Genomic DNA, 26,874 nt, shown 5'->3' with positions numbered 1-26,874 from the left:
GCGCAACAACGAAATGTCTAGGCGTGCATTTCTATAACAAGAATACAAAGCTGAAAATGAATGAACTGCAGCTAAAATATTATGCTCATTTTTCACATGGTCTAGTCCATGGGTAGGCAAACTAAGGCCCGGGGGCCGAATCCAGCCCAATTGCCTTCTAAATCAGGGAAGGCAATTGGGAATCAGCGTGTTTTTACATGAGTAGAATGTGTCCTTTTATTTAAAATGCATCTCTGGGTTATTTGTGGGGCTTGCCTGGTGTTTTTACATGAGTAGAATGTGTACTTTTATTTAAAATGTATCTCCAGATTATTTGTGGGGCATAGGAATTTGTTCATTCCCCCCCCCAATAAAAAAAATTAGTCCAGCCCCCCACAAGGTCTGAGGGACAGTGGACCAGCCCCCTGCTGAAAAAGTTTGCTGACCCCTGGTCTAGTCCTTCCCCTGTCCACCCCCTGAATATTCTTAAGAGGGTCTCTTCTCCAGTCTTCAGAGAGTAGCCAGAAGTGGGGAGGCAGAAAAATGTCCCCCTTTCCTTCTACTGTGCAGTTTTAATCTGAAATCTTAGGCGCAGTACTGCACCCAGAGGTCAGAAACTGCTCACACTAATGAAATTCCCTGTCGCAAAATGCGCCTAGAATTTCGACCACTGAATGAGAGGTCTTGGACCTTTCAGTCGCAGACCTTAAATACAACATTTTCACAGGGACTGCAACACTGGCAGGAGTTGCACATAATCTCAATCTATGGTGAAGTATCAATCCATGGCGGAGCACTGTGCATGGAAGGCTATTTCTATTAAACAGAAGGTATCGGTTGCACACTGCTGTTAGATAAAGCACCGTAGGATATAACATGTGTGGCAACCAATAGCGCATCACTACCATTCCTAATAAAACAGAAACAGGCAATGCTTTCACCTCTCACTGGTGATTTCCAACAACACTGTACAAATGACCTATTTGGGTTTGTTTTTTGGGGTTTTTTTGCTGATTCATGGTTACAATGAATTTGGTTTTGTTTCGTTCGATACAGCCTACACACTGTACGTATAAAGGTACCCCTGCCCATACGGGCCAGACTCTAGGGTTGTGCGCTCATCTCACTCTATAGAGGCTGGGAGCCAGCGCTGTCCGCAGACACTTCCGGGTCACGTGGCCAGCGTGACGAAGCTGCTCTGGCGAGCCAGAGCCACACACGGAAACGCCGTTTACCTTCCCGCTAGTAAGCGGTCCCTATTTATCTACTTGCACCTGAGGGTGCTTTCAAACTGCTAGGTTGGCAGACGATGGGACCGAGCAACGGGAGCTCACCCCGCCGCGGGGATTCGAACCGCCGACCATGCGATTGGCAAGCCCTAGGCACTGAGGTTTTACCCACAGCGCCACCCGCGTCCCATACTGAACGTATACTGAATGGTAATACAGTATACTGAACGTATAATACTGAACGTATACTGAATGGTAATACAGTCCCATACTGAACGTATACTGAATGGTAATACAGTTCCAGCCCACGGTCATGTCACAAAAGGAAAGCGGAACTGGGGAGGAAGAGAAAAGCAAGCACCGCAGCAGTTCCTTCGGTTTGTAGACTGGGTACTTTTAATATTTCCATGGCCTAAGAAGAGCTCTGCTGGGCTAGTCCAAAAGCCCAGCTAGTCCAGCCTGATGTTCTCATAGTGGCCAACCAGATGTCTATGGGAGGCCCACAAGCAGCGCATAATGGCCACAACAGCGCTAGTACCTCACTTGTGATCCCCAGGAACTGGTACTGAGAAGCATACTGACTCCAGTCCTGGAGGGAACAGGGTTGTATAGGACTTTTCCCTCTTCCGCTGCACACTTCCCACATGCCTTCAGAACTTAACTCTGGGAGGCCAATTGGGAAGAGGCGCAGAAGAGAAGAGAAGCCAAAGTAGCATTACACGAGTCAAATTCCAACCAGCCAACACAATTTAGACCAAAGCTTTCAAAATTGTGCGTCACGACACGTCAAGTGTGTCAGCTGCAGTGTGTAGGTGTGTCGCACGAACGGTCCCTGCACTCTTCCCGGGGCTGGAAAGGGTTTAGTTTAACACCTGGCTTGCTGGTGAAACTGAATTACTGTGTCGCGAAACGATGTATGTCTATAAAAAGTGTGCCACCAACGTGAAAAGTTTGGAAAGCTCTGATTTAGGCCGTCATGCCTAAAATCAGGTATTTATTCTAGCCCAAAGTATGGCATAAGGACATTCAACTGGGATGACAGCCAGTGTGGCGTAGTGGTTTGAGCCCCGAACTAAGACTTGCAAGACCAGGGTTCGAATCTCCACTCAGCCATGACACTCACTGGGTGACCCTGGTCCAGCAGTGTCTCTCAACAAGGTGGTTATAGGGATAAAATGGGGAGAAGAGAACCACCCATAGTGCCTTGAGCCACTGGGGAGGAGCCCCCTGGGATACATAGAACTTTTTTTAATAAAAAAGATGTATTTAGGAATACTGGCCACATGTTGAAACTAACTAATCTGCAAGAACTGCGTGTACAAGAAATACTGTGGATTGTGTCAGAAGTGCAAAGAGGATTCATATCTCAGCTGCCTACAGAGAAGGTTGAAACAAAATAAAAAATTCCTTCCAGTAGCACCTTAGAGACCAACTAAGTTTGTTATTGGTATGAGCTTTTGTGTGCATGCACACTTCTTCAGAGAAGGTTGTTTTTCCTACCCCTGCAAATGTTCCCTACTGCCCCTCCCCCAACACTCTCTCTACCCCCTCCCCAAGCCCATTCATTCAAACTTTCCCCCCTTTGTAAGTGGTTCTGACTATTAACACAATTCTATTGAAAGGTGGCTCCCATTGTATGCCAGCCCTTGCGCTTCAAATTGCTGTCACCATGGGGAGGGAAAGCCAAGCAGGGCAATTAAAGACCGCAAACAGCTTCTCAAGAGGAAGGGAGGGTCCTGAGGCTTAAACTCTGGAGTCCTGAAGCCCTTCAGAAAGCACCAACAAGACGTTATCAGGCAGCACCACAAACTGAGACAACAAAATTGAAACAACAAAATTGCTGATAATCTACAGAGAAGAGAATCAGCATCCTAACAAGGGGAAACTTTTGAAAATCATCTTTCTCCCCCCCCCCCCCCATGGACAGGGAAGGCAAAGCAAACCATGCCAAAAAAACAAAAAACAAACCTGTGAATGGTGCTGAAGGGAGAAGACAGAGCACTCATGCACTCCAATGACAAGCCAGCCAGCAAATCAAAACAAAAGGTGCAGTTGAAAAATGTGTATCACTGCTGATGGAGCGCATATACACCGATAAAAGAAATGGCTTTTGGCCTCAGCGTTAAGAAAGCTGAATTTACAAAAGCGTGATTTAAATACAAAGTGAAGGAGGCACATGTACAATTGGACTTTGCCCAGAACGAACACATCCAATAACCCAAATGGCATGCCTTTGCACATTTTGAATGGAAATACACTCTGTTTTCAAGAAATGTTCCAGGGTGTTCTGGAGAACTCCATTTATTAAGCCTCCTCAGATGGCTTCGGTGGTTCCCTCCCACACTAACAATCCCTGGATGATGATGATGATGATGATGATGATGATGATGATAATATAATCCCACCTTTCCCCCCAGAACTATGACTCAAGGTGGCTTGCAACAATTGAAACAAACACTGATAAAACTCAAAAAGGTAGTAGTTAGAAAGCAATGACAGGAAGTGTCACAGGTTATCACCACAACACTTGGGGAAACTACTGGTTGTGTGTGTGTGTGTGTGTTGTGGACTGCATTACTGGGGAAGCTAAGATAAAGGGCATAATATGGGACAACTCCTGAATGGCAAACAGGTTTTGAGGAGGGGGGAAAGGCTCTCACACAGAAAACTAAAATAAAGACTTAAAAGTGCCATGGGAGGAATTCAATGCTGTGTGAGTGGACATCTGCTCACACAATGGGACTTCACTTTCCTCTCATCTCCCCCCTGCAGCCACCCCCCATGTGCCCTGCAAATTGGCTCCAGAGACACCCAACACACCAGGAAAAGATTTTGAAGGCACACAGAGGAGCAGGATAGGGGCAAAGGAAAGCAGAAGCCTGTTCCCTCGGCTCACAGACAATGTCGAATACAACCTTACGACTTGAAATTTGCATTTATACAAATTTTCACAAGCACATAAATGTGGGTGCAACACTATACCTAGTAAGGTATCGTTTGGCTACCATGAAAGGAATACTGCTGAGTATGTTTTACTTATCAGCATTCTCATTCAAATAATAGTGACATGTATACCTATTATTATGTATGCTATTGAGCCACAGCTGCACACTTAAGCTGTAATCAAAACCAGACACCCTAGGAACAAGTTTAACTCACACAAGTTACTGATGTATTCTTGTTTAATTAAACCCAGTGTCTGAAAGATCTGAAGTGTGCCATTCTCAGTTTTCACTGCAATCTCTCAGAAAATTGAGGATTTGCAGAAATTCTAGTGTTCTCAGCACTTTGTGTCGCCTTCTTGGGGGGGGGGGCGGGACCCTCCCATTTTTTAAACTTCGCTGCCAGGAGATTAAAGGAAGATTAGTAGCAATTTGTAGCTGAAGATCAGAAGCAGGAAACCACTGCTGTGCGTTATGTGTCCTGCTGGTGGACTCCCCATAGGCATCTATGAGAACAGGATGGTCTGGACTAAATGGGCCTTTGGGTTGAACACAACAGTAATGTCTTCTACTCCCTGGTGGTTACACCCAGTATTCATGCCTTCCCTCTAAAATCTGAGGCCACGGGGGTATTCAAAGCTCTCTGAATGCAACCAAGGAAAAACAAAAAGGGTTGTGTCTAAACAACTTCTGTGAGCAGTGCTCTGCTGATTCCCCCCAACCTTCTACAGCAGATTTGGGGGGGCACTGCAGGTGATTCCTGGTGGGAGGAAGTCCCAGCCAATAATTTGGTTAGTTGCAACTCCAAGTCAGCTTCACCCGTAGTCCGCTCTCTAGCTCTTTCTCTTCCATGGCTCCAGAGGCGAAATTAAGGCCCCCAACTTTGAGGAAGAAAGAATCCTGTGAAAATCAGAAGCTGCCCCACTGAACTAAGAGCAGCATCCGTCCAGTTACATCAGGCATAGGCAAACTCAACCCTTCAGATGTTTTGAGACTACAATTCCCATCATCCCTGACCACTGGTCCTGTTAGCTAGGGATGATGGGAGTTGTAGTCTCAAAAATATCTAGAGGGCCGAGTTTGCCTATGCCTGAGTTACACCATCATCTGAGGGCCTTCACTGTGTGCCGCTCTGAGAGATCTGGAGGGTGGCAACCTGAGAACAGGCCTTTTCTGTAGTGGCTCCCCACTTATGGATGCTCTCCCCAGGGAGGCTCACCTGGTACCTTCATTACATATCTTAAGGCACCAGGCAAAAACATTTCTCTATAATCAGGCAGTAACATTCTAGGGTAGGGGTCAGCAACCTTTTTCAGTTATGGGCCGGTCCACCGCCCTCAGACCATGTGGTGGGCCGGACTATATTGGGGGGGGGGGGAAATGAACAAATTCCTATGCCCCACAAATAACCCAGACATGCATTTTAAATAAAAGCACACATTCTACTCATGTAAAAACACGCTGATTCCTGGACTGTCCACGGACAGGATTTAGAAGGCGATTGGGCCAGATCTGGCCCCCGGGCCTTAGGTTGCCTACCCCGTTCTACGGCCTTTGAAATGTGTTTGTGGGAGGGGGGTTATTAGTTGATGTTTGTTTTATTAACTATTTTGTGTTCTCGTTTTGTATTCTTATGTTGTGAACCACCCTGGGGTCTTCGGGTGATGGGAAGTATACAAATTTAATAAATAAAATAATAAATAAACAATGGGCAAGCCGATAGCTCACTCACACAACAAGCCCACCACACGAATTCAGACATGTTCGCTTCTGATTGTGTGAATGGCTCCCATATGAACAACAAACACAGTACCCCCATGCTGGGGGCAAGGGAGTCTGAAAGGTCCTGAAGAGCTTAGTACCTCAGGCGGGGCGGAGGTGTGTAAATTCAATCTTAAGAACATGTCCTGAGGAAGCAAATCTCTTTGAACACAGTGGGGCTCTGCCCCTGAGTAAACATGTTTAGGGCCAGACTGCAAAGCCTTTCAATTGAGAAGAGGCAAGAATCCCTGTGAGTCGCAAAACACTACAAATTACGAAGAATATACTGCGGAGGCATTCTAATAGGAGCAGAGCCAGATATGGAACAACGGACAATAGGGGCGGCAGGTTCAGAGAGCCTGCTGAAGGGAGTTAGCTGATCAATGCTAAAATTAAAGAGGCGGGAAATGTTTTCGGTGGGAAGCAGGGATGAAAGTACAGAGGAGAACAGAAATCCTTATGCTCTCCCTCAGTCCTGCTGAGCTATGCAACAAGCTGGCCTTTGGAGATTACAGCTCATTCTCAGTTCCATTCCATTTGTTCAGCGATACTGAATAGGATTTAGGGGTATGAAGCCATAATGGCCAAGCTTGAGTGAGCTGCCTACACACACACACACACACACACACACACACACACACACACACACACACTTCTTTACAAGGGTCAACTTTGGCATTTTGTTTTCCCTCAAGTCCACCCCTCCCCCCCCCCCCGCAACCAAAATGAGAGACATTTTCCAATTTAGGGCTTGTAAAAGTATTTCATCAGGGGCACAAAGCAGACTGTCTAAGCACCTCCTGGCAGCACCAGTTATCCTGAGCTCGGCTAATTACTAAGAAGTTCTTTAAAATGTTTTTGGAAGGCTCCTCCATCTCCAAGAATACATGTCATGTCTTAATCAAGAGAAACCGCTAACAGAGTGTAATCCACAGAAGTCCACGCCATAATAATAAAATGTTCGCTTTTTTAAAGGCGCCCAAGACTCTGTTTCCGCTGCAAGAGACAAAGCATGCCCCCCCCTGAAAAACACTAACTGTTCAGCAAATGTCACTTGAAATGTTTATTCCAAAAACACACACACAAACAAAAGCTGGAGAGCTGGAATCAAAGAGTCATGAATTAGGCCAGGGGGTTCCAAAACTGTGGTCTGTGGATATGTGTGTATGTGATGTGTCTGTGGATTTGTGGTTGAAGATGGGAAGCAGCAACCCCAAGGCATCGACACTTCACGTTGACTGTCTTTTTTATTGCTTTGTTTGCTTATTATATTTTATCTGAAGCTGCTACAATTTGATTTCATAGTGCAACACAATTAAATTCAACACTGAAGAAAAAATGAAGCAATAAAAATACAATTAAAAATCATATTGCATTTAGCGCAACACATTACGTTTGCTAAAACAGGCAGGAAAGAAAAATCATTAAGTGGTCTGCCAAGACCCTCATAAATTTTCAAGTGGTCTATGGGGGCAAAAGTTTGGGGATCACTGATTTAGGCTGAGCATTTAATGATATGCTTTGTTGTCGACTGCTCTGTTCATTTCAATGAGTACTTCTATTTTATTTGTTCATATAAACCAACAAAAACTTCAACCCAAACTATCAAGTGGTTTACTAGCAATGTATTTAGGTCAGCAGATAATCAACAGTTATATTTTTAAGGCAAAAATACATTAACTGCTTTCTATATTCCATGCTTATCCTGACCTCCCCTCAAGGCATAGGCAAACTCAGCCCTCCAGATCTTTTGGGATCATCCCTAGCTAACAGGACCAGAGGTCAGGGATGATGGGAGTTGTAGTCCCAAAACATCTGCAGGGCCAAGTTTCTCTATGCCTGCTATACATAGTCCTCTGCTTGCAACTATTTTATCTTCACAACATCCCTGTAAGGTAGGGCGTGATTGAGCGAACAGAACTTTCTCACCCAATATCTCATTTAAATATTTGTATACTGCTTTTCCATAGGGCTAAATTCAATGTGTGTTATATTCCTGGTAGATCCACTGAAATTAGTGTACTTATTTATTTCAGTCAGCCTACTCTGAATAAGTGGGGGGTGGGGTGGGATAATGACATCACCAGAAAGCAGAAATGTGGAATCTATAGTCCTGATTTGCAGGACAACCCCCTGCCCTGACTCTTGGCTGTTTTCAAAACAGTTTAAACGGGTCACCCAGTGAGTTTCTCAGCTGAATAAGGATTTGAACCCAAGTCTCCTCAGTGTTAAGACATTCACTACACTAAAAAACACACCACTTTAATCTGCAAAGAGCTTTTAAACAGTCCATAAACACCTTTCATGCACTCACACCAATTCTGAAGAGATTACAGTATACAGTTGGAAAATGACTTAATGCATATAGTTAGACATCTCATATCTCGTTTTCTGACTTCAACAGAATAGGGATATTTTGTCTGTTTTAAGCTGACCGCTGAGCAACACTCAGGAATGTAACATTTATTACCTGCATTCAGTTAACACGGAGGTGTAATGTCTCTGGACACATGAATGTGTGTATACACACACGTCTCGCACAAACATCAGCAGCTACAAGGATCACATCATTTCATCCATACTGCTTTAAATTTTCACAGGGGATCATTTTTTTCAACAGGACTTAGGGGTCTGTTATACATTGCCACAATCTGATATCTCCAACAGAGATTAGGTAGAAGCCAATTTAATCGAGGTGGGAGGTTTGCAAGGAACAGGTAGAAAGGAGAAGCAATTTGGGCTGATAGCCTCAGTTTTCTTTGCTCCTGCTCTGGATGACAATTTAGGAGGGAAATAAGAGCATGGCAGCCTGAAAATTATCAAGCATATAGAAGAATAAGCCTTGCTAAAGAAGAATCAACATGGCCTCAGCAAAAGTTAAGTCTTGTCTCACTAATCTTGCAGTGCTTAGATGTGTCAACAAGTATGTGGAAACGATGATCCAGAAGACTTTACCTGAACTTTCAAAAAGCTTTTGCCTGAGCAAAAAAAAAAAAAAAAGAGGTCAAGTCCTCTTACGAATCACTAACAGGTTAAAGAACAGGAAACTGGAGGTAGGAATACATGATCAGTTCTCTTAACAGAGGGAAAAAAGACATGGGGTTCTCCAAGCAACTGTATTAGGACTAGTGCTTGTTAACTTATCCATAAATGATTATGGAGTTTGGGGTGAGTCACGTTTGCTAATGAAACCCAATTATTTAGGATGATAAAAGAAAAAGAAATTGCAATGGGCTCCAAAACTGGAGAAATGGGCATTAAAATGGCAAATGCAGTCCAATGCCAGTATACAGCAATGCACATTGTTTCTAAGGACACATATATACACTGATGGGATCTGAGCTTTATGGCAACTGACCAGGAAAAATATATCGGAGTCATGGTAGAAAACCTCAACCCAGTGAATGGAAGTTGTGAAAAAAGTTCTCATGGTAAAGATCATTTGGAAAGGATCTAATATAAAGCTCCCAGCACCTAAATGCCTTGAATATATTCATCTATGGTACAACCACACTTTGAATACAGCACTGCATGTAGTTCCGGTCTCCACCTCTCAAAACAGGATGCTGTAGAGCTGGAAAAAGGCAACCATTATTCTGGTAGGGCTGGAGCAACTCCTTTCTGAGGAAAGGTGTTCAGGGACTTTTAGTATGGAGGGGCAGGTGAACAGGGTTGGGGAGAAGTACGTACAAAATAATGTATGTGTGGAGAAAGTGGACAGTTTTCCTCCCTCTCCCAGTAATACTAACAAGAACATGGATAGAGTGGTTTTTTTATTAGTTAAAAACTGGAGTCATTCAGCAAATGTGAATGGTGGGAGACTCAGGAAGCAGTTCTTTTGCAAGGAACCTGAGTTAAAACGTAAGGAATTTGCTACCACAAGCCAACTCCAAAAAGCAGAAAAGACAAATTCATGGTGGCTGCGATATCAGAGGCATGCTGCACCTGACCTGAATACCTGTTGCTGAGGAGCAGCAACAGGAGACAAATTCTGCCCTCAGCTCCTGCTTGCAGTCTTCCTCAGAGGCTCCTGGCTGGCCACTATGAGGAATGAAAATACAGGACTGGAAGGCTGGTGCTCGTCTTATGTTTTAATCCTATGCACACATAATCAGAAGTGTTGTTGTGAGGCCCATGAGGTGCAACCAGACTACCAACGGACCAGCTTCAAAATCTTTTCCACTGAGTCTCTCTCTTCCCTTCCTCCATTTTGGGGAAGAAGTTAAACTCTCACAGCAATTCTATCAACCTTAAGTGAGCAAGAGAAAGGGAAAGGGTTTTATGGCTTTAATTTTTTTAAAAGAGAGAGGGGGGGGTGTCCGGGAGGGGGGGGCTGCCAGGCCTGTAATTCCCATTTTGACGTTCTCCACACTTTGCACCTGGCATCTGTTGGCAGTAAGCGTTCGGTTTCCTATACAGTACTCTTGCAGACATTTTTTTTTAACCGCGGATAATGTTCTCAAGTAAATCACACTTCAGACGTTTTATATCTTTTGTTGCCTATCTGAGCTTCAAAGCCAGGCACCAAGAAATTGTGGGCAGGCAAAAGGAGGTGGGGAGCCTCAGATTGCATGCTAAGTTTAAGATCTTCCACTACCTTGCAACACACACACACACACACACACACACACACACGAGCTGTGGCCTCTCCTCCCCAACCACACACAATGATACTCGGTTTTTCAAAACCACATGGGAGTTTGAGTGCAAAGCAAATTACACAGAGAGCAGTTAAGAGTTCAAATAAATAATCTTATATAACCACTGTCACACACCGCACTGAAAGGAGGACACAGTTCAGTCTCATGTGCAGAGTTCCAGTTCCCTGTAGGCTCTTTTAAACAAAATACATTTCCCTGCACATGCTAGTGCCAGAGGTTATTGCATTATATTTCACGCCCCACAAGGCAAATCAATATGTATAATATGCACACACACACACAATCCTTAAACTCTCTAGGAGGTCTTGGCAACACCACAACAACCAAGCAAGTTCATAAGATATGATACCAACACTGAAACCGTTTGCTACTATTTACAAAACATAAAAACGTCCAAGTTAATTCTGTAGCTGTCACGAGCCTGCCGTGAGACTATTTGTTTAAAGTATTACTAGCAGCCTTTCAGGGACGGGGGTGTTTTCTTGTATACATTTTAACTGCATTTATAGGAAATTTTATAGTGCTGATACACATCTCAAGCTGTTGCTATCTGCCCTGAGCTGAAGGGCAGGGTGGGTTAGAAATTCAGTAAATAAACAAAGCCAATCTTCCATTCACAAAGCGTGGACTTTCAAACAGTGAAACGTTGTGCTTGTTTACTCAGAAGTAATCCCAATCAAGTTTAATGGTGCTTGTTCCCTAGTGGTAGATGTGCTTAGGACTGCACAGGAGGGTTTAGGCTCTCAAGAACGGCCCTCCTTGAAAAGTTAAGAAGCACGGCCAAAAAAAGAAAGGGTGAGGGAAGATGCCCCTCTCCCAATTGTGCCAGGAGATTTTAAAGAAACTTACAGTTTTGATTCCCCATCCAAACATTGTCCCAAAGACCTAAACACACACACACCCCCGACTTACAAAAGGAGTGAAAGCACTGAAGATGGGGAACTCTGGCCTGGTTGCTTAAAAGTTTCCCTGTATTTTGAAGCAGGGGAGGGGGCAGAAAGGAGATCAGGATCGACAGGTCCATAGATCTACAGGTCCAACTGTAGAGTTGGAAGGGACCCCAAGGATCATCCTGCCCACCCCCCTGCAACGCAGGAATATGCAGTTGTCTCCCATACAGTCACACCTCAGGTTACAGACGCTTTGGGTTGTGCGATTTCGGGTTGCGCACCGCACTGAACCCGGAAGTACCGGAACGGGTTACTTCCGGGTTTCGGCGCTTGCACATGCGCAGAAGCGCTAAATCGTGCTTTACATATGAGTGGCGAATCGCAACCCACGCATGTGCCGAAGCGGCGCTGTGGGTTGCGAACGCTGCAAGTTGCGAACATGCTTCCCGCATGGATCACGTTCGCAACCCGAGCGTCCACTGTACAGGGATCGAATCAAACCTGCAACCACGGCATTAACTGCCCCACACTCTAATCAGCAGAGATCTGCAAGGGTTCCAGACTCACAAGTGTTGAGCAACAGCACACAGCAAAATGACTTTTTCCACACCTAAAATTAGGTTGCTGAAAACAAGAAAGCAAAGCAGGAACAGACCATTGTGTAGAAGGACCATGCAATAAGCTCAGTTCTGGTAGCAGTATTGGAAACTAGTTCCTAGGCTCTAAAGTATGCTCAGAAAGGACCCATGTTTCTCCTAACAGTCTATAAGTGGTCTCTTGCAAGTGTGAACGGTGACAAGGATATGTTGCGATCTGCCACAACAAGAGGGAAAATAAAGCTCTTAACGAAAATCTATTTGAGAGAAGGTAATGTCATGGCAAAATCCATCTCAGGGATGCGATACCCCTGGCAGTGACTAGCTTTTAAAACAACTGAAATTGTTCAACTTGAGTTGGAAACAAAACAGACGAAAGATACTTTTTCCTTCTTCTTCTGGTCCTAACTTCTCCTCAAGAGAAGTGAGAGATCATATTTATCTTCTCTCAGCCGAGGTGCTGATGAAATTTCATAGAAAAAAAGAGAATTCAAACATATTGACTGATTTTTAAGGGTAGCCATTGTAGTGCCTCCTCTCCCCCACCTTGTTGCTGTGTACTCCGGGCTCCCATTCATCCCCGTTCAGTGTGCCAAAGATCAGGAAAGAGGTATAGATCAAAACGTCTGAAGAGCACCATGTTGGGTACCCCAGTTTAGCCCACAAAAGCATAAACCTCAATCAGTAAGTTGGTCTTGTCTTCAAGATGCTACAGGACTCTTGACTGGTATTGCTACAACAGCTTGCACAGATATACAGAAGAGTAAACAGAAGAGTTATAAATTGTTCTTGATACTTAGTATGGCAACTACAGTACAGTCCCTAACTGTGATCCATATAAGAGCTATTATGAACATGGTATGAATACTGAAAGAAACAAAATCTAAGGAGCTTCACCCTTCATGTGATACAATAATTATTACCACTGTAAAGCTTAATCGAATGAACATTCAGTATTCAACATCGGTGGTGATATCATCACCAGTGCTGCAATTACTGTTAAAATGAAGCTGACATATATGACAAGCAAGAGAAGTGTCATCGAGATGTCCTCTTATGGTAGCATATGCGCTGCCCTAAACCGAACAGCTTCTTAACTCTGTGCGTGCATGGACAGAGAAATAAAACAGTGCAGGTTTCCAGATGTGAAATCCTTCCAAAAAAACAAGTATGGCGGATTATAGGAATTAGGGTAAAGTAATGATCAGCTAGTAATCACATTTGTGCTTCACACACTCAAAAGATCAACAACTTGCAGCTCTGCAGCAGCAAAGTTTAAACATATGATATACTCCAGAGTTTCACACGTCTGTAAGGCACGGTTGTAAATAACTTAAGATAGCGATATAATTATGGTGGCGGTAAATAAATTGTACTCCAGAGGCTGACAGCTAAATTATAATGACATCAATCTGAATTAAACATTCACACTGACACAGCACTAGGCAGACCACAATTGAATGTTTATCTTCCCTATCTCAGAGGGAGAATTTAGCCTACATTACAACCTATGAAACACAGAATTCTAGTCAAGGCTTTGAATTGAAGATAGGGGTGTTAGTACCTCAGCTACCACTCTCTTTTCTGATACAAACAGAACCTATTAGCATTTTCAGGTCTCTTTCAGCATAAAACCCCTAATGGCACAATATTGCCCATCTTTAATTCCAGTCCTCCATATGTACAATGGCAGACGCTTTGTAATATTTGGGTACACGATACGTATACACAGATGTTTAGGTTGCTGCACAATGTGGTGGCCAATAAAATGAACTTATCCAAATTCTCATCCAGAGGCTACCTATATGTTTCATTCCAGATTTAAACATACCCTATTCCATAAAGCTAACGCTGACATTTCTCGTACAATGTGTGTTAAACTACTCTAACATATTTAAGTAGAGTACCATACTTGACTTGTGTCTACTTTTAACTCATGTTGCTCTTTGCTTAAAAAAAAACCCTTTAACCTGCAACACGCAGCAGCGACTGGAACATGGGAAGAATGAGTTTTCCTGATACCATCTTAAAAACAGCAACAGTAATAATTTTCATCTAAGAAACCAATATAGCTATACGTTTTATGAATAACACCTATATACAGGTAACCTTTTGCTACACTCCCACTTTTTGACTGGATAAAGTGTGACGCTATTATTAGGTTTCAAACCACAGGTTGTAATCTTAAACACATTTAGTTTCAAGTAAAACTCCCTTTGCTGGAGTCAAAGGGAAATAATCCCAAATGTGAAGATTTATCAGGCTCTGAACGCAAGTGCTATTGAAACTCACAGAGTCAGGCACCAACCACAGGCTTGTTTATCCATATTTTAATACCTTAACCTCAAATTGGCCACATGGGCCCCAATTCTGAAGAAAACACGATTCAATCACTTAATAACTAATAAGAGGAGAGTCTTGTGAAACTGTTCTAACAGATAACAAGGGCCTAGTGTGCAGCAACCAGGGGCAATTGGCCTACATCTGCTAACCATTTTGACTTCTTTTTTTTCCTCCAAAAGTTGATCATGTTAAGTTTTCCCCACTTTGGGGTGCAGCTATTAATTCCTTAGAAACACAAGGAAATGGGTCGAACAAGTAGTAAGATTATTCTTTGTCCTGAAGAGGCAAACAGCAACCTTTTATTCACAGCCCCTCCAACTTTCACCACTGAATTAGAGGTGAAACATGAGATATGCAATCTCACACAGAGCTGGAAGAAAGGGGGGGGGAGAGTTTTCAAGAACTAGTTCTAAATGTCTTCAGGAAAACATAGGCAATTTTTAAATTAAAAAACCCCCCACATATCTCAGATATTTACATAGTGGTGATAGACACCATCATAGTTCTTGAGGATCTGTTTTACTCTTATAACACCCTTGGCAAGCCTTAACTACCTGATCTGGTGCATAATAAAGACTCTTAACAGTAAAATCCTATCAATGTTTACTTGAAAGGGCCTTACTTGCTACCGTGTGTGTGTGTGTGTGTGTGTGTGTGTGTGTGTGTGTACGCACACACACACACACACGCCTGTGTTTAAGAATGAAACCTTAGAGTCCCAATTCTTTAGGTCTCCAAAGTCCCACATAGGTGTTTGAATCATCTAAGAAGGGGACTATTAAATCAAACTCTTTTATATTCCATGGCAAGAGTAAATGCTTCGCAAGTCAGTAAAAGTTATTTTTTTTAAAAGAGTTCTGGAAATCTTCAGCCTGTCATCCACTTTTATGTTCAGCTCCACTACTGATCTGATTCTTAAGGGCTAGCACCCGTGCCACACTACAGACATTTCTAAGCCTAAATGAAAATGAGTCTTATAGGGACTTCTACACAGTAAACACAACCCTTCTTCCCCACACCTTTGCAACACACAGTGAGAACACTGCCAACATCTTCAGTGACAACAATAGTTTTAAAAACTGCAAGTTTGCAGGCTGGTGTCCCAAAAAGTTGATCTGGTTAATTAAGAAGGACCTGGAGGTCCCGCAGCCTGGATGGCAAAGTTTCACACACAAAAACACAACACCCCCCCCAAAAAAAACCCTTTAAATGATCAGAATTTGAAGCTTTCTCTTTAAAAGGCCGAACATCTCATTCTGCAGAACATCCCTAACTACAAGGGGAATGAGCAGCCTCTATTCCCACCGGGATCTTTCCACAAGGATATGAGAACTCTCTACCCCCAAAGGGATCTCCCAGGAGTTAGTTGCTCGGCAACCGGTTACAATTAGATCTCTCAATAAAGGGAAGACGGAATATTACATTAATCACAGACTGCAGTGAAGAAAAGGGTTAGGAACTGGCCTTCAGCGAAGACTATGAAGGAGGTTGGGAGGTTTGACTGGTAAAGAAATAAAAGGCACAAGAAAGCAGTATACTCCATTCAGAACTTTTGACTTCGCAGGCGGGAGACTTACAAATATACTGCCCAGGTAGGCAGCACCTCGGGAACCTCTTCCAACCCCCGGTTGCTGCAGTCCACACGATCACCGCTACACGTGCAGTTCACGTCGCAGGCCTGCCGCTCCGAGCAGCAGCCGAACCCCACCAATGTTTGGGAAAGGATGAAGAAGGTCCAAAAGGCATCTGAAAAGAGCAGGGACCCCCACTTTCCCCATCCCGGCAGCGCCATTTTGTATCCTGGATGGAGGGGGGGTAGGAATAAGAGGCCAGAAGCGCAGAGTTGGTGGTATCCCACCAACTAAAAAATAATAATAATAAAGTACTAAAGAGAGAAAGGAAAAGTCAAGGAAGTGCCAACAACTCGTCACTCTCGTTCAGCCCAGATCTCTTTTGCACCAAGTCTCTAGGCCTCCAGCGACATTTACTAGTCAGACCATGGCAGCTCCAAGTGAGGCTGCAGCTGCAGCTGCAACTCCTGAAGTTTCTCCGGGGGCCGGTCTGGAGTTCGCTCGTCGGGGGGCCAGCAGCCCAGAACCGGCTCATCCAGAGAGCTGAATTTCAGTGCCACTAAGAGAGAGGGAAAGGAAGCGAGGCAGGATGGAGCCTCCCGAACTCTTGGCACCAGCGCCAAACTTTAAAAGTCTTCCTCTTCCTTCTCTGCGATCGCCACTCGCGCAATAAATAAGGGTCCGGATCCTGCTGCTGGAAAAGGCAGGGGTGGCACGCGGGGAGGGAATAACAGAGTCCTGCGCCCCGTCCCACAGGCGGGCGCCTTGTTGCTGCTGCTGTTGCAAAGAAAGAGGCTCGGCGTCCCCCAGAAAAGTCCCTCCGCCTCCTTCTCCTTTCCCCCCGCTGCAGATTCCGCCTCGCCTCCGCTTCCCGGGAAGTGTCTCAGAGCTGCAAGGGGCGAGCCGGCGAGGAGGGCTGCATCGCCTGCTGCTCGAGCGGGGCCGATTCCTTGCTCTCCCCTCTTCCTTCTCCCGGGGATCAGACACCTTTTCCCAGGAACCGGGATGGATGGGTGGGAGGGAAGCGGTGCTTTATCTCCGCCTCCGCAACTTTCTCCTCTTGGGCTTTTTCCCTGGCCGCCCCCCTCCTCTTCCTCCTCCCCCCTCCCGACACCTCCCACTCCCGCCTACCCTGAGCCAGCAGCCCTTAGCGCCCACACGGAGCGCTGCCAGCCGCGATCCTCTCGGGGCGCCTTCGCAGCCTGCCAACCACCATCTCTCCCTCTCTTTCTCGCCTTCCCTTCCACTTTCCAGCGCCCCCTCCCCGCACCGCACCGCAAGCGTCGCTTCCCCGACTCAAACCCACGTTGGGCACATTGCAACACGTTCCATCCCCCCCTCCTCCTCTTCCAAGCCGCCCGCCTCTCGCTCCGCATTGGCTGCCCCGCGTTCCACGGCGCGCCCGCTCGCTTCTCGATTGGACAGGAGGCCCTCCCCTCTCCGCCCCACCACCCGCGCGCCGCCTTTCGGATACACAACGTTCCATTGAGGTTGGCAGGCCGTCAATCAGAAGCGAGCAGGTCCCGCCTCCCTTTCCCACCCAAGGTGTGAAAGCGGGAGGCTCCCGCTTCGGCAGCAGCCGCGCGCGTCTTAAAGGGGAAGAGCGCGCGCGAGAGAGAGCTGGAAAGAGTCGCTCCTTTTCTTCGCGCTTTCGCCTGCTGCTGCTGCTGCCCGAGGATCTCCCTTCCTGGCCCTTCAGTGGGAAGAGCCGGGCTGCTAGTAGCTTCCCCCCCGCCCCACAATTCTAAGCTTGTGGGGCAGCGGTGCTAAGAGCTCAGCAAAGGCTGTGGGGCGGCGCGCGCTCTGGGGCTGCTTTGGAGCGAGCCGCGTGTTGCTCAGCAGAAGCGCGCAAGGGGAGGAGGGTTGCGCGGCAGCGGAGTGCAGTTGGCCAAGGGGCTGGGATCATAAATGTCAACCTTCCCTTTTTTTGCGGGAAATTCCCTTATTCCTGCGCCGTTTCCCGCTGCTATCCCGGATTGTTAGATGTCCCGTAGACTGTCCCCGGGACAGGTGAGGCTGCTGATCCCTTATTTTCAAATCTGAAAGTTGACAGCTATGGCTGGGATCCCTTCCTAGCCTTGCCTAACCCGCTCCCCGCTGCTGATTCCCCATTCCAGGGATGCCAACCTAAATAAAATATTGGTTGGGTGGGGGACGACATGTAAGCCCTGTCCCGCATATTCGATCAAAGGATGCGATCAAATTGTTTGTGTTTTAATTTTGAAGGGCAGGATCATATGGGGGGTAGGTTTGAATAAGATATTCAGGGGTTGCAGGTAAGCCCCGCCCTGCATACTAGATCACATGACGTGGTGCAAGCACACTACTGTACTTCAATGGCAGTGCCCATCAACTTTGGGGGACCCGACCCCCTTAAAAGTTTAGAAGACCCCTTAGCCCCTAGAAGTTGGCTCCTATGCCACACTCTTTCACTGTGCGCCTCCGAAGGTAGTAAGGGCTAGAGGGTCTGAGGGTCGAGGGAAAAATCAGTAGCGTATCTACACTTTTCTTTTTCTTCGGCATATTGTAACTAATGGTCCATTGCTCTTTCGTGTCACCCAGAATCTGAAGCATCCTCGCTGTGCCTAACAAGTGGGCTGGCCCTGTTTTGTAGATGGAGTCAGTAAGAGCACCACCCTCCTTGGCCAGCAGGTCGTGGGTCTCGCCATAGCCAGACCTAGATGACCTAGGTACCTATGGCAGCAGGCCCAATCTAAACGCCCTAACTGGTGGGACTTAGGCAAGGGGCTTGATGAGCAGATATTGATGGATGGCTGGGTAGATGGGCAGTCGTTACTATACGCTATAGAGATGACATTCTCAACACTCCATCACAGGTCAGTCACAACAAGAATGAGTTGTAGTCATTGAGGTCTGGGTTATCCCTATGTGGCATTTAAAGAGAAGACAACACCCCTTGTGTTTTCCAATATGTGTTGGGCTCTGTGCCTGAGAATATTCATGCAATGGATGCAAACAATGGGCATCAGATCAGCCTTAAGCACCATCTGGAGGAAAGAAAGCTTCCTTTTCATTTCCCACTGCACATCTGATCCTGACAAGCACTTATGTGCAGGCTGCAACCTTTTGCCCACAGAGAATCCCAATGAAATTACAATTAGGTTATACAATATATTCACTTCTCAGATCAGGCTCCACATATTATTGGCTTTTGGGCTAGCCCCGTTCGCAGTTATTTATCTGTGTTTTTAATATGTGGGCAAATGCCTGGCTTTTTAGCTCAAAGGCTGAAAGTTCCAGGACGGGTTAGGATGGCCACCTAGAATGACAAGAATCTGTAGCCTCCACAGCCGCCTGTGAAGAAGATATTCAACAGGCAAGCAGCTTTCCCAGGCACAGAGATGTTTTGATTTGAATGGCCGCACCTGTTGAATTTCAGCACTGAGATACCAGCCCAAGGTTATCTTCTACTAGTGGTGCTGGTGATATTAATTTTTTTTCAAAAATTCTTTTAATTGCTTGTTCTTAGCAGTTTTAATTGATAAATTTAACTGCTTAGATGCCTTTGCTGCTACAGCAACAACAACAATTTGATTATTTGTATGCTGCCCATCTGACATTTAAATCAGGTGGTATATACATTTTGTTAATTAAAAAAAATGTAGAGAGGGCATTTCTGCCTGTTCTGAAATGCAGCAGAAGTATTATCTTGGATTGTGCTCATGCACACTGAGTCTTGAATGTGTGCACAGTAAAAGTAATGTCTCCCATGTAAAGTGACAGAGCTTCCTTGCTCAGCGTACAGCTGCCAGATTCATGGTATCCAAAATCTGCATCAGGACATCAGTGGTATTCAAGCAGCCTGCCTGCATTCAGGGCAGAAGTCATACATAGGATGTGTAGCAAAAATGAGTAGAATTCTCCTACTCATTCATACTTAACATTTACTTGTGTATAAAAAAAAATACTGTAAAAAACAAAAAACGTTTACTTGGGTCACACTGTCCTAGCAGCCATTGTCTTCATTCTGGCAACCAAGCTTAGGCACACATGTTTGGTTGATGAGTCCCAGCCATCATCTGAAAACCACTGATGTCAAACACTGCTTCTGTCTTTTAAAACTTATTTTAACTTTTAAAAATTGCAAACCCGTATGTCAAATTTCCTAATGGCTCCATTCAGTGAAATAATAACACTCTTATGATTTTGGCTCTGAAACCATCTTCAGTGGTTAGTTTGCCATGAATTGGGTGGAGCCCAGAGTATTTTTGTTTTAAAAAAATTAGTGTTGTACTGAAAAAAGTCAGGGTGGCAAAAGGGTCTTGGGTCTTGGCAAGGGACCCAGTCAAACATTAAGTAATGTCTACTCTTCATACCCACTTAGGGAAGTGTGGCTACTCTGACAACATTAACTCCCATTATTTTTAGCATAGAAATGAGGACGCTGATAATTTGGAGGGGTTTGTAGGAGGCTAAATGACAATTAGCAGCCAAGGAGCATAGAGTTGGAAACACATGCATTTCTAACTTAAAATGTGTCGATTTAAGCAAGTAAGCTGGTGCTCAGATACTGGATATGTGCAAAGTCAGGTGATTCTTTTTCCATCTCAAGACCTTGGCAAACAGTCAAGCAATCTGTCTTTGGTGCTAGTGTTTTACCTACGGGCCACACACACAGTGGAGGATGCTTCCAAGCCAAAACCAACAGCGAGTTTTCTGGGATTTTTGCCTTTTGCGCCGTGTGAAAGGCACTGCACCACCTGCGCTCCTAACCCGTCAGCGTCAAGACCATTTAATTGGCTGCCTCGTCCTCCCTGATGGTTTGGCCTCTGCTGCTTTGGCTTGTCCCCCCACTCTGCATTTCTCTCAGGGGGCTTGGCTGGCAGGTTCTGGCCTGTGTATACTCAGGGTCTCACATTGACCGTATTATTTGGGATCAGGAAGGAGGTGTTCCCCCCCCCTTTTCGCCCTCGGAATATATTGGCTGTCACACGTGGCTTTTTCCAGAAAAAGCCAGGGAGGTCCAGTGGAAAGAGCATTAGATTTTGATTCAAGCTGCAATGTGGGTATTGGTTCTGTGGGTAGCTTTTGTACAAGGCTTTTCCACAGAAGAAGAAGAAGAAGAGGAGGGGGTGTCATAATGCCATCTGCTTTGCACAAGGTTTAGTCCTCAGCATCTCCTGGCAGGGCTGGGAATTATTCTGTCTGAAACCCTGGAGACAATACTGAGATAGATAAACCCTTTGGCCCTACCATTAATTAGTGAAGAAGAAGAAGAGTTTGGATTTGATATCCCACTTTATCACTACCCAAAGGAGTCTCAAAGCAGCTGACATTCTCCTTTCCCTTCCTCCCCCACAACAAACACTCTGTGAGGTGAGTGGGGCTGAGAGACTGCAGAGAAGTGTGACTGGCCCAAGGTCACCCAGCAGCTGCATGTGGAGGAGCGGGGACGTGAACCCGGTTCACCAGATTACGAGTCCACTGCTCTTAACCACTACACCACAATGCCTCAGGCAGCATTGCCTGCTAGGGACAGCAGCAGCCTCCCTGCTCTTCCTTCCCTCAAGCCCCGTTCTCCTCAATTGGAGACTAGATATGTATGCCATAGTCCTGCCACACACACCCTAAGAAGAAGAAGAGTTTGGATTTGATATCCTGCCTTTCACTCCCCTTAAAGAGTCTCAAAGCGGCTAACAATCTCCTTTCCCTTCCTCCCCCACAACAAACACTCTGTGAGGTGAGTGGGGCTGAGAGACTTCAGAGAAGTGTGACTAGCCCAAGGTCACCCAGCAGCTGCATGTGGAGGAGCGGAGACACAAACCCGGTTCCCCAGATTACGAGACTACCGCTCTTAACCACTACACCACACTGGCTCTAAGCTAGCCTTCTGGCCTCAGGTACTCAGGAAAACACTGTCCTGTTGTCAGAATGGAAGTAAGATGCAACAGCCAGCTTCCATAAATGGAAAGGAAGAGGCACCATCCTGTCCTGTGTCTCAGGAAGCAAAATCTTGGGCTTATTATTTCCTAATAATGAAACATCTCATTGGGGGTTTTCTGGTTCTCCATACCACAATTTAAGAAGAATATTGACAAGCTAGAACATGTGCAGAGGAGAGTAACTAAGATGATTGGGGGTCTAGAAACCAAGCCTTATGAGGAACGGTTGAGGGAGCTGGGTATGTTTAGCCTGGAAAAGAGGAGACTGAGAGGAGATATGATAGCCATCTCAGGCTGTCACGTGGAGGATGGAGCAAGCTGGTTTTCTCCTGTTCCAGGGGGTAGGACCTGAACCTATGGACCCAGCCGATTCAAGAATTCTGACTAAACAGCAGGAAGAACTTTCTGGACGTAAGAGTTGTTTGACAGTGGAACGGACTCCCTCAGGAGGTGGTGGACTCTCCTTCCTTGGAGGTTTTTAAGCAGAAGTTGGATGGCCATCTGTCATGGATGCTTTAGTTGAGATTATTGCATTGCGTTGGACCAGATGAACCCCAGGGTCCCTTCCAACTGTGCAGTTCTATAATTCTATAAAATATTGCAAAATGAGGTACCACTCGACACATGAACCAATTAAGTAGAAACATTAGAATTGTGTTCCTCCCCCCAATCTCTCATAGTTCAGGCATACTTTCCCTCCAAATTAAAAGCAAAGGCACTCTTAATTTTACACCCCAAATGTTTATTCATTCTCAAATAACAGCCCCCATGTTTCTGTGTAAGGGTTCATGTACACCACAGATGAAGTTCCTTTGGCCCTTCAGATGTTTCTGAACTACAATTTCCATAATTCCTGATGCCCCAACATCACCTTCAGAGTATTCTCCCTCCAGCTGGGCCACAAAGGATTGTTTCTTTAGCCTAGTCTGAGAAGATTGCTCAGGTTGTAGATTTTCCTCTTTTTATCCCTGAATGTCTGGATTCTGTTCCCATGACACATGACAAAAAGAGAGAGAGAGAGATGCTTATTGCATCAATGCATTGCATTGGCAGACTTACCCAGAAACCACTTAAAACAAATTACTTGGATTTTAGTTGCTTTAGTGCCACGGAAATCAATGGAATGAAGTTGGCACACGTCCAAGGACTTTGGCATGCCAAATGTAATTCCTATAAAGATGTCTAAATCTGAAAACTTCATTTCTGCGCTGTCAATGCTCCACATCACACCCAAATGCTATAACAGCACCCGGGGGGTGGGGTGGATGACGACGACAAGGAAGCTTTACAGCTTTCTAAAAGCATATATGTCTCCGAAAACTAATGTTTCCTGATTTCTTAAGCGAATTTTAACTTTGTGTTATGGATCTGAACTTTAGAAACAAGCTTTCATTTCATTTCAAGTCCAATCAGCTTTAAATGAAATATGATGTACGAAATATTGAGCTTCCTTTTAGTTTTAGAAGATGGTGGTTCTTTTCATTCAAAAGGGGCTTAATGCCTGCCAGCCTCACCCAATCATTTGTCTCTCAGGACGTTTTTAAAATGTTGTAAAATCATCAAATAAAATAGCCTTTTAGAGCTATGATCCCCTTGCATCTTCTGTTTAAGACTCTTCCTTGGCTCCACGCTATATCAAGATCAGCCAATTGTTCCCCGCATTTAAGCTCCTCCATCTCATACCCTAACCATTAGGCACCGTAATTTTAAAGCACACCCACCACACATTTAAAGCACGTGGCTTCTCCCCACAAAAAAAATCCTGGGAGATGTTGTTTATTTCCCCCACAAAACTACAATTCCAAGCACCCTTAACAAACTACATTTCCCAGAAAGCAGGTGGTGAGGTCTTAGGCTGGGAGTGTCTGGAATACAGTCACCTAGTATAGTTCATGGCGAGTGGGAATTGGGGGTTTTCCAAGAATCAAATTAGCACGATTCCTCGTTGTATTTCTATTTTACTATGGTATGTGTTTCTAAACTTAACACCTGTAGATATTAATTTGCATATGCAACTTTTAAGAAATCGGTGCCTTGGCTTTTTGTTGATGCATTTTTCTCTCTCTCTTTTTTCACATATTCTCCCGCTTTTTTTCTTTTAGCGATGCATGAGTAGCCACAACACCCAGAGGCTTTTGATAGGCTTGGGCTCCGTTCAGAAAACACAGCCACGAAAGATAATTGCAGGCCACATGCAGAATCTGTCGGGCGATAATTAACATGCTACCGTTATACTAATTGCTGCACTTGGACCTCTGTGTGTTTTAATTGGAGAGCAATTTGCCAACGGAGAATTAAACTGTAATTCATATTTTATGTGTCTGACTTAGATAGGCAGTGCAGCCCATCAGTAATGAGTGAGGCGTCTCGACGCTAAATATATTTTAAATAATGATTTGCACATACTTTGAGCTTCAATAATTGGCAGGTCAAGAGTTTATAATTTACTATTACTGTAGAATTGGATCTACAAGAATAAGAAGTAAAAGAAGCGATGGTAAAATGGGCCCAAGACATCGGCCATACAATCTACTTGGACCAGTGGGAAAAACTTTGGCGAATAGACATTAGGTTCACTGCTTGTTACAAAATAAAAGAGAATTTTAAGAAAATGTTTTTCAAGTGGTACCTAACACCATCTAAGCTAGCCAAAATTTGCAAACAGAAGTCTAACCTATGCTGGAAATGTGGCAAAGAAGAAGGAACATTATTTCATGCCTGGTGGACCTGTGAAAAATCTAAGGTAAAGTGGTGCCTCGCAAGACGAAAAGAATCCGTTCCGCGATTCTCTTCGTCTAGCGGTTTTTTCGTCTTGCGAAGCAAGCCCATTGACAGCCTAGTGGATTAGCGCTACAGCGGTCTAGCGGCTTTCCGTGATCAGCTGTTAAGCGGGTTTTTCAGCGGAACAGCTGATAGGCGGCTTAGGAAAAGGGGGGGAGCGAAAAAAACCCGCGGGGACGCGCAAGATTTTTTCGTCTTGCGAAGCAACCCCATAGGGAAATTCGTTTTGCGAAGCGCCTCCAAAACGGAAAACCCTTTCGTCTAGCGGGTTTTCCATCTTGCGAGGCGTTCGTCTTGCGGGGCACCACTGTATACTGGGGTATGATTCACGAAGAACGTTTTAAAGTGTCTGTACAAAAGAAACCAGAGGCATATCTATTAGGCCTGTTGGGGAAAGACATACCTCAGAATAAGAAAAGAATCTTCCTATATGCCACAGCAGCCGCCAGGATTATATTTGCCAGCAAATGGAAGAGCAAGAAAATACCTACAAAAGCTGACTGGCTATACAAAATAAGTGAATTTATGAAAATGGCAAAGCTAACTGCAGTCAAACCAAAAACTTAGACAAAAATGGCAATGTTTTGAAGAATATATGGATAAACACTGTTCCAAAAAAAGCATGCTGATATGCTTAGCTTAAAGGAGTAAAGTGTAATAGAACCTATTAATAAATCACATTATAAAGAGAACAAAATGCAACAAACCACAAGATTGCAATGTTTGGTATTAAATTTAAAACATACGGAAGTCAAGGTGGGGTAGAGGGAAGTCATGGTGATGGGGTGGGTATGATTCTTGTTTGTGTAAATAGCAGTTTATTTTTTGTTATGTCTGGGTTTCTATGTTTTTATTTTACTTTTCTCACTTTTTGTATTTATAAAATTCAATAAAAAATTTAAAAATAATTAAATAATAATTGACAGGTCCCTGTAGATTGAAGCACTTCAGGGCAGGGCAGTGGGGGCAGCCTGTCTCTGAGCAGAATTTGTGGGAAGGAGTGGCATGAAGGTAAACAAACCCGGAGTGCAAAAGGAAGGGAGGCCATCACTGACACATCATTTGAAGCACTCGTGCAAGGAGGCTAGTCTCAAGACTACAAATGGTTTGTTAGATGTGAGTGAGGAAACTTCAGAGGGCCTCAGAATAGTATGAGAGAAAGACAAAGGATATGCAATATACTACTACTACTACTACTACTACTAATAATAATAATAATTTATTTATACCCTGCCCATCTGGCTGGGCTTCCCCAGCCACTCTGTGCGGCTTTCAACAAAATATTAAAATACTGTAATGCATCAAACATTAAAAGCTTCCCTAAACAGGGCTGCCTTCAGATGTCTTCTAAAAGTCTGGTAGTTGTGTTCTCTTTGACATCTGGTGGGAGGGCGTTCCACAGGGCGGGTGCCACTTCCAAGAAGGCCCCTCTACCTGGTTCGCTGTAACTTGGCTTCTCGCAGTGAGGGAACTGCCAGAAGGCCCTCAGCGCTGGACCTCAGTGTCCAGGTAGAACGGTGGGGGTGGAGATGTTCCTTTAGATATACTGGACCGAGGCCGTTTAGGGCTTTAAAGTTCAGCACCAACACTTTGAATTGTGCTCGGAAATGTACACAATTCCCTAAGAACCATGGTGAGCAAGTAGGCAACCCCGACCCTCAAATGGCTCAGCCCTCATTGGGGAAAATGCAATTAAAACAGAACATAGATGGCATATTATGCCTGTAAAGAGCCACACACTAAAGTGCCAGACTGCCTTTTTCACCTTCATCTCGTACCATTGTTGGTATGAGTGTTCAGAAAAGGGAACTTACCTCCCTCTATGGTGGCAATCTCCACCAACAAACACCTTTTGATTTGAGATGCTTTTTGCCAGGAATGTTTTGCTCAGCTTCTATGTTTGCTGGTATGTACTAATGCTGAGGTCCTCTCAATGTGACTCCAGTGGGAACTTCTGACACCCACTTGGTGCCTTCCCACACCCTCTGTGCTTCTCAATTTAATTTCCTATATTTAAACAGGATTTTGGGGAGCTGTTCTCTGGCTTTTTCTGTTTTAAGTTTTAAGCTATTTTTCTAGCTGGGGGGGGGGGCTACCACCCCACTCTGTGGTTGTTGGACTCCAACCTCGGCATCATGCCAATGGACAGGGACGATGGGGGCTGTAGTCTGGCAACAACTAGCGAGTGCCACATTGGCTAACCCTGCAGTTTATGATG

General features: G+C 44.9%; 1 protein-coding gene across 1 annotated transcript in view; it reads right to left on the bottom strand.

Annotated features, from left to right (window-relative positions):
* The window catches only part of LRIG1 (leucine rich repeats and immunoglobulin like domains 1), a 132,931-nt gene extending 115,669 nt beyond the window's left edge, over positions 1–17,262 (bottom strand). Inside the window, exon 1 of the mRNA XM_083491298.1 lies at positions 15,979–17,262. Within this exon, the coding sequence (XP_083347424.1) occupies positions 15,979–16,193 (215 nt within the window). The 5' untranslated portion in view covers positions 16,194–17,262. The remainder of the gene's footprint in view (positions 1–15,978) is intronic.
* Between the last annotated feature and the right edge of the window lie 9,612 nt (positions 17,263–26,874).

This window comes from Podarcis liolepis (genome assembly GCF_965112155.1).
Source record: "Podarcis liolepis genome assembly, chromosome: 2".
NCBI lineage: Eukaryota > Metazoa > Chordata > Lepidosauria > Squamata > Lacertidae > Podarcis > Podarcis liolepis.
The sequence above is the reverse complement of the archived record's forward strand: the minus strand, read 5'-3'. Positions and strand labels throughout refer to the sequence as shown.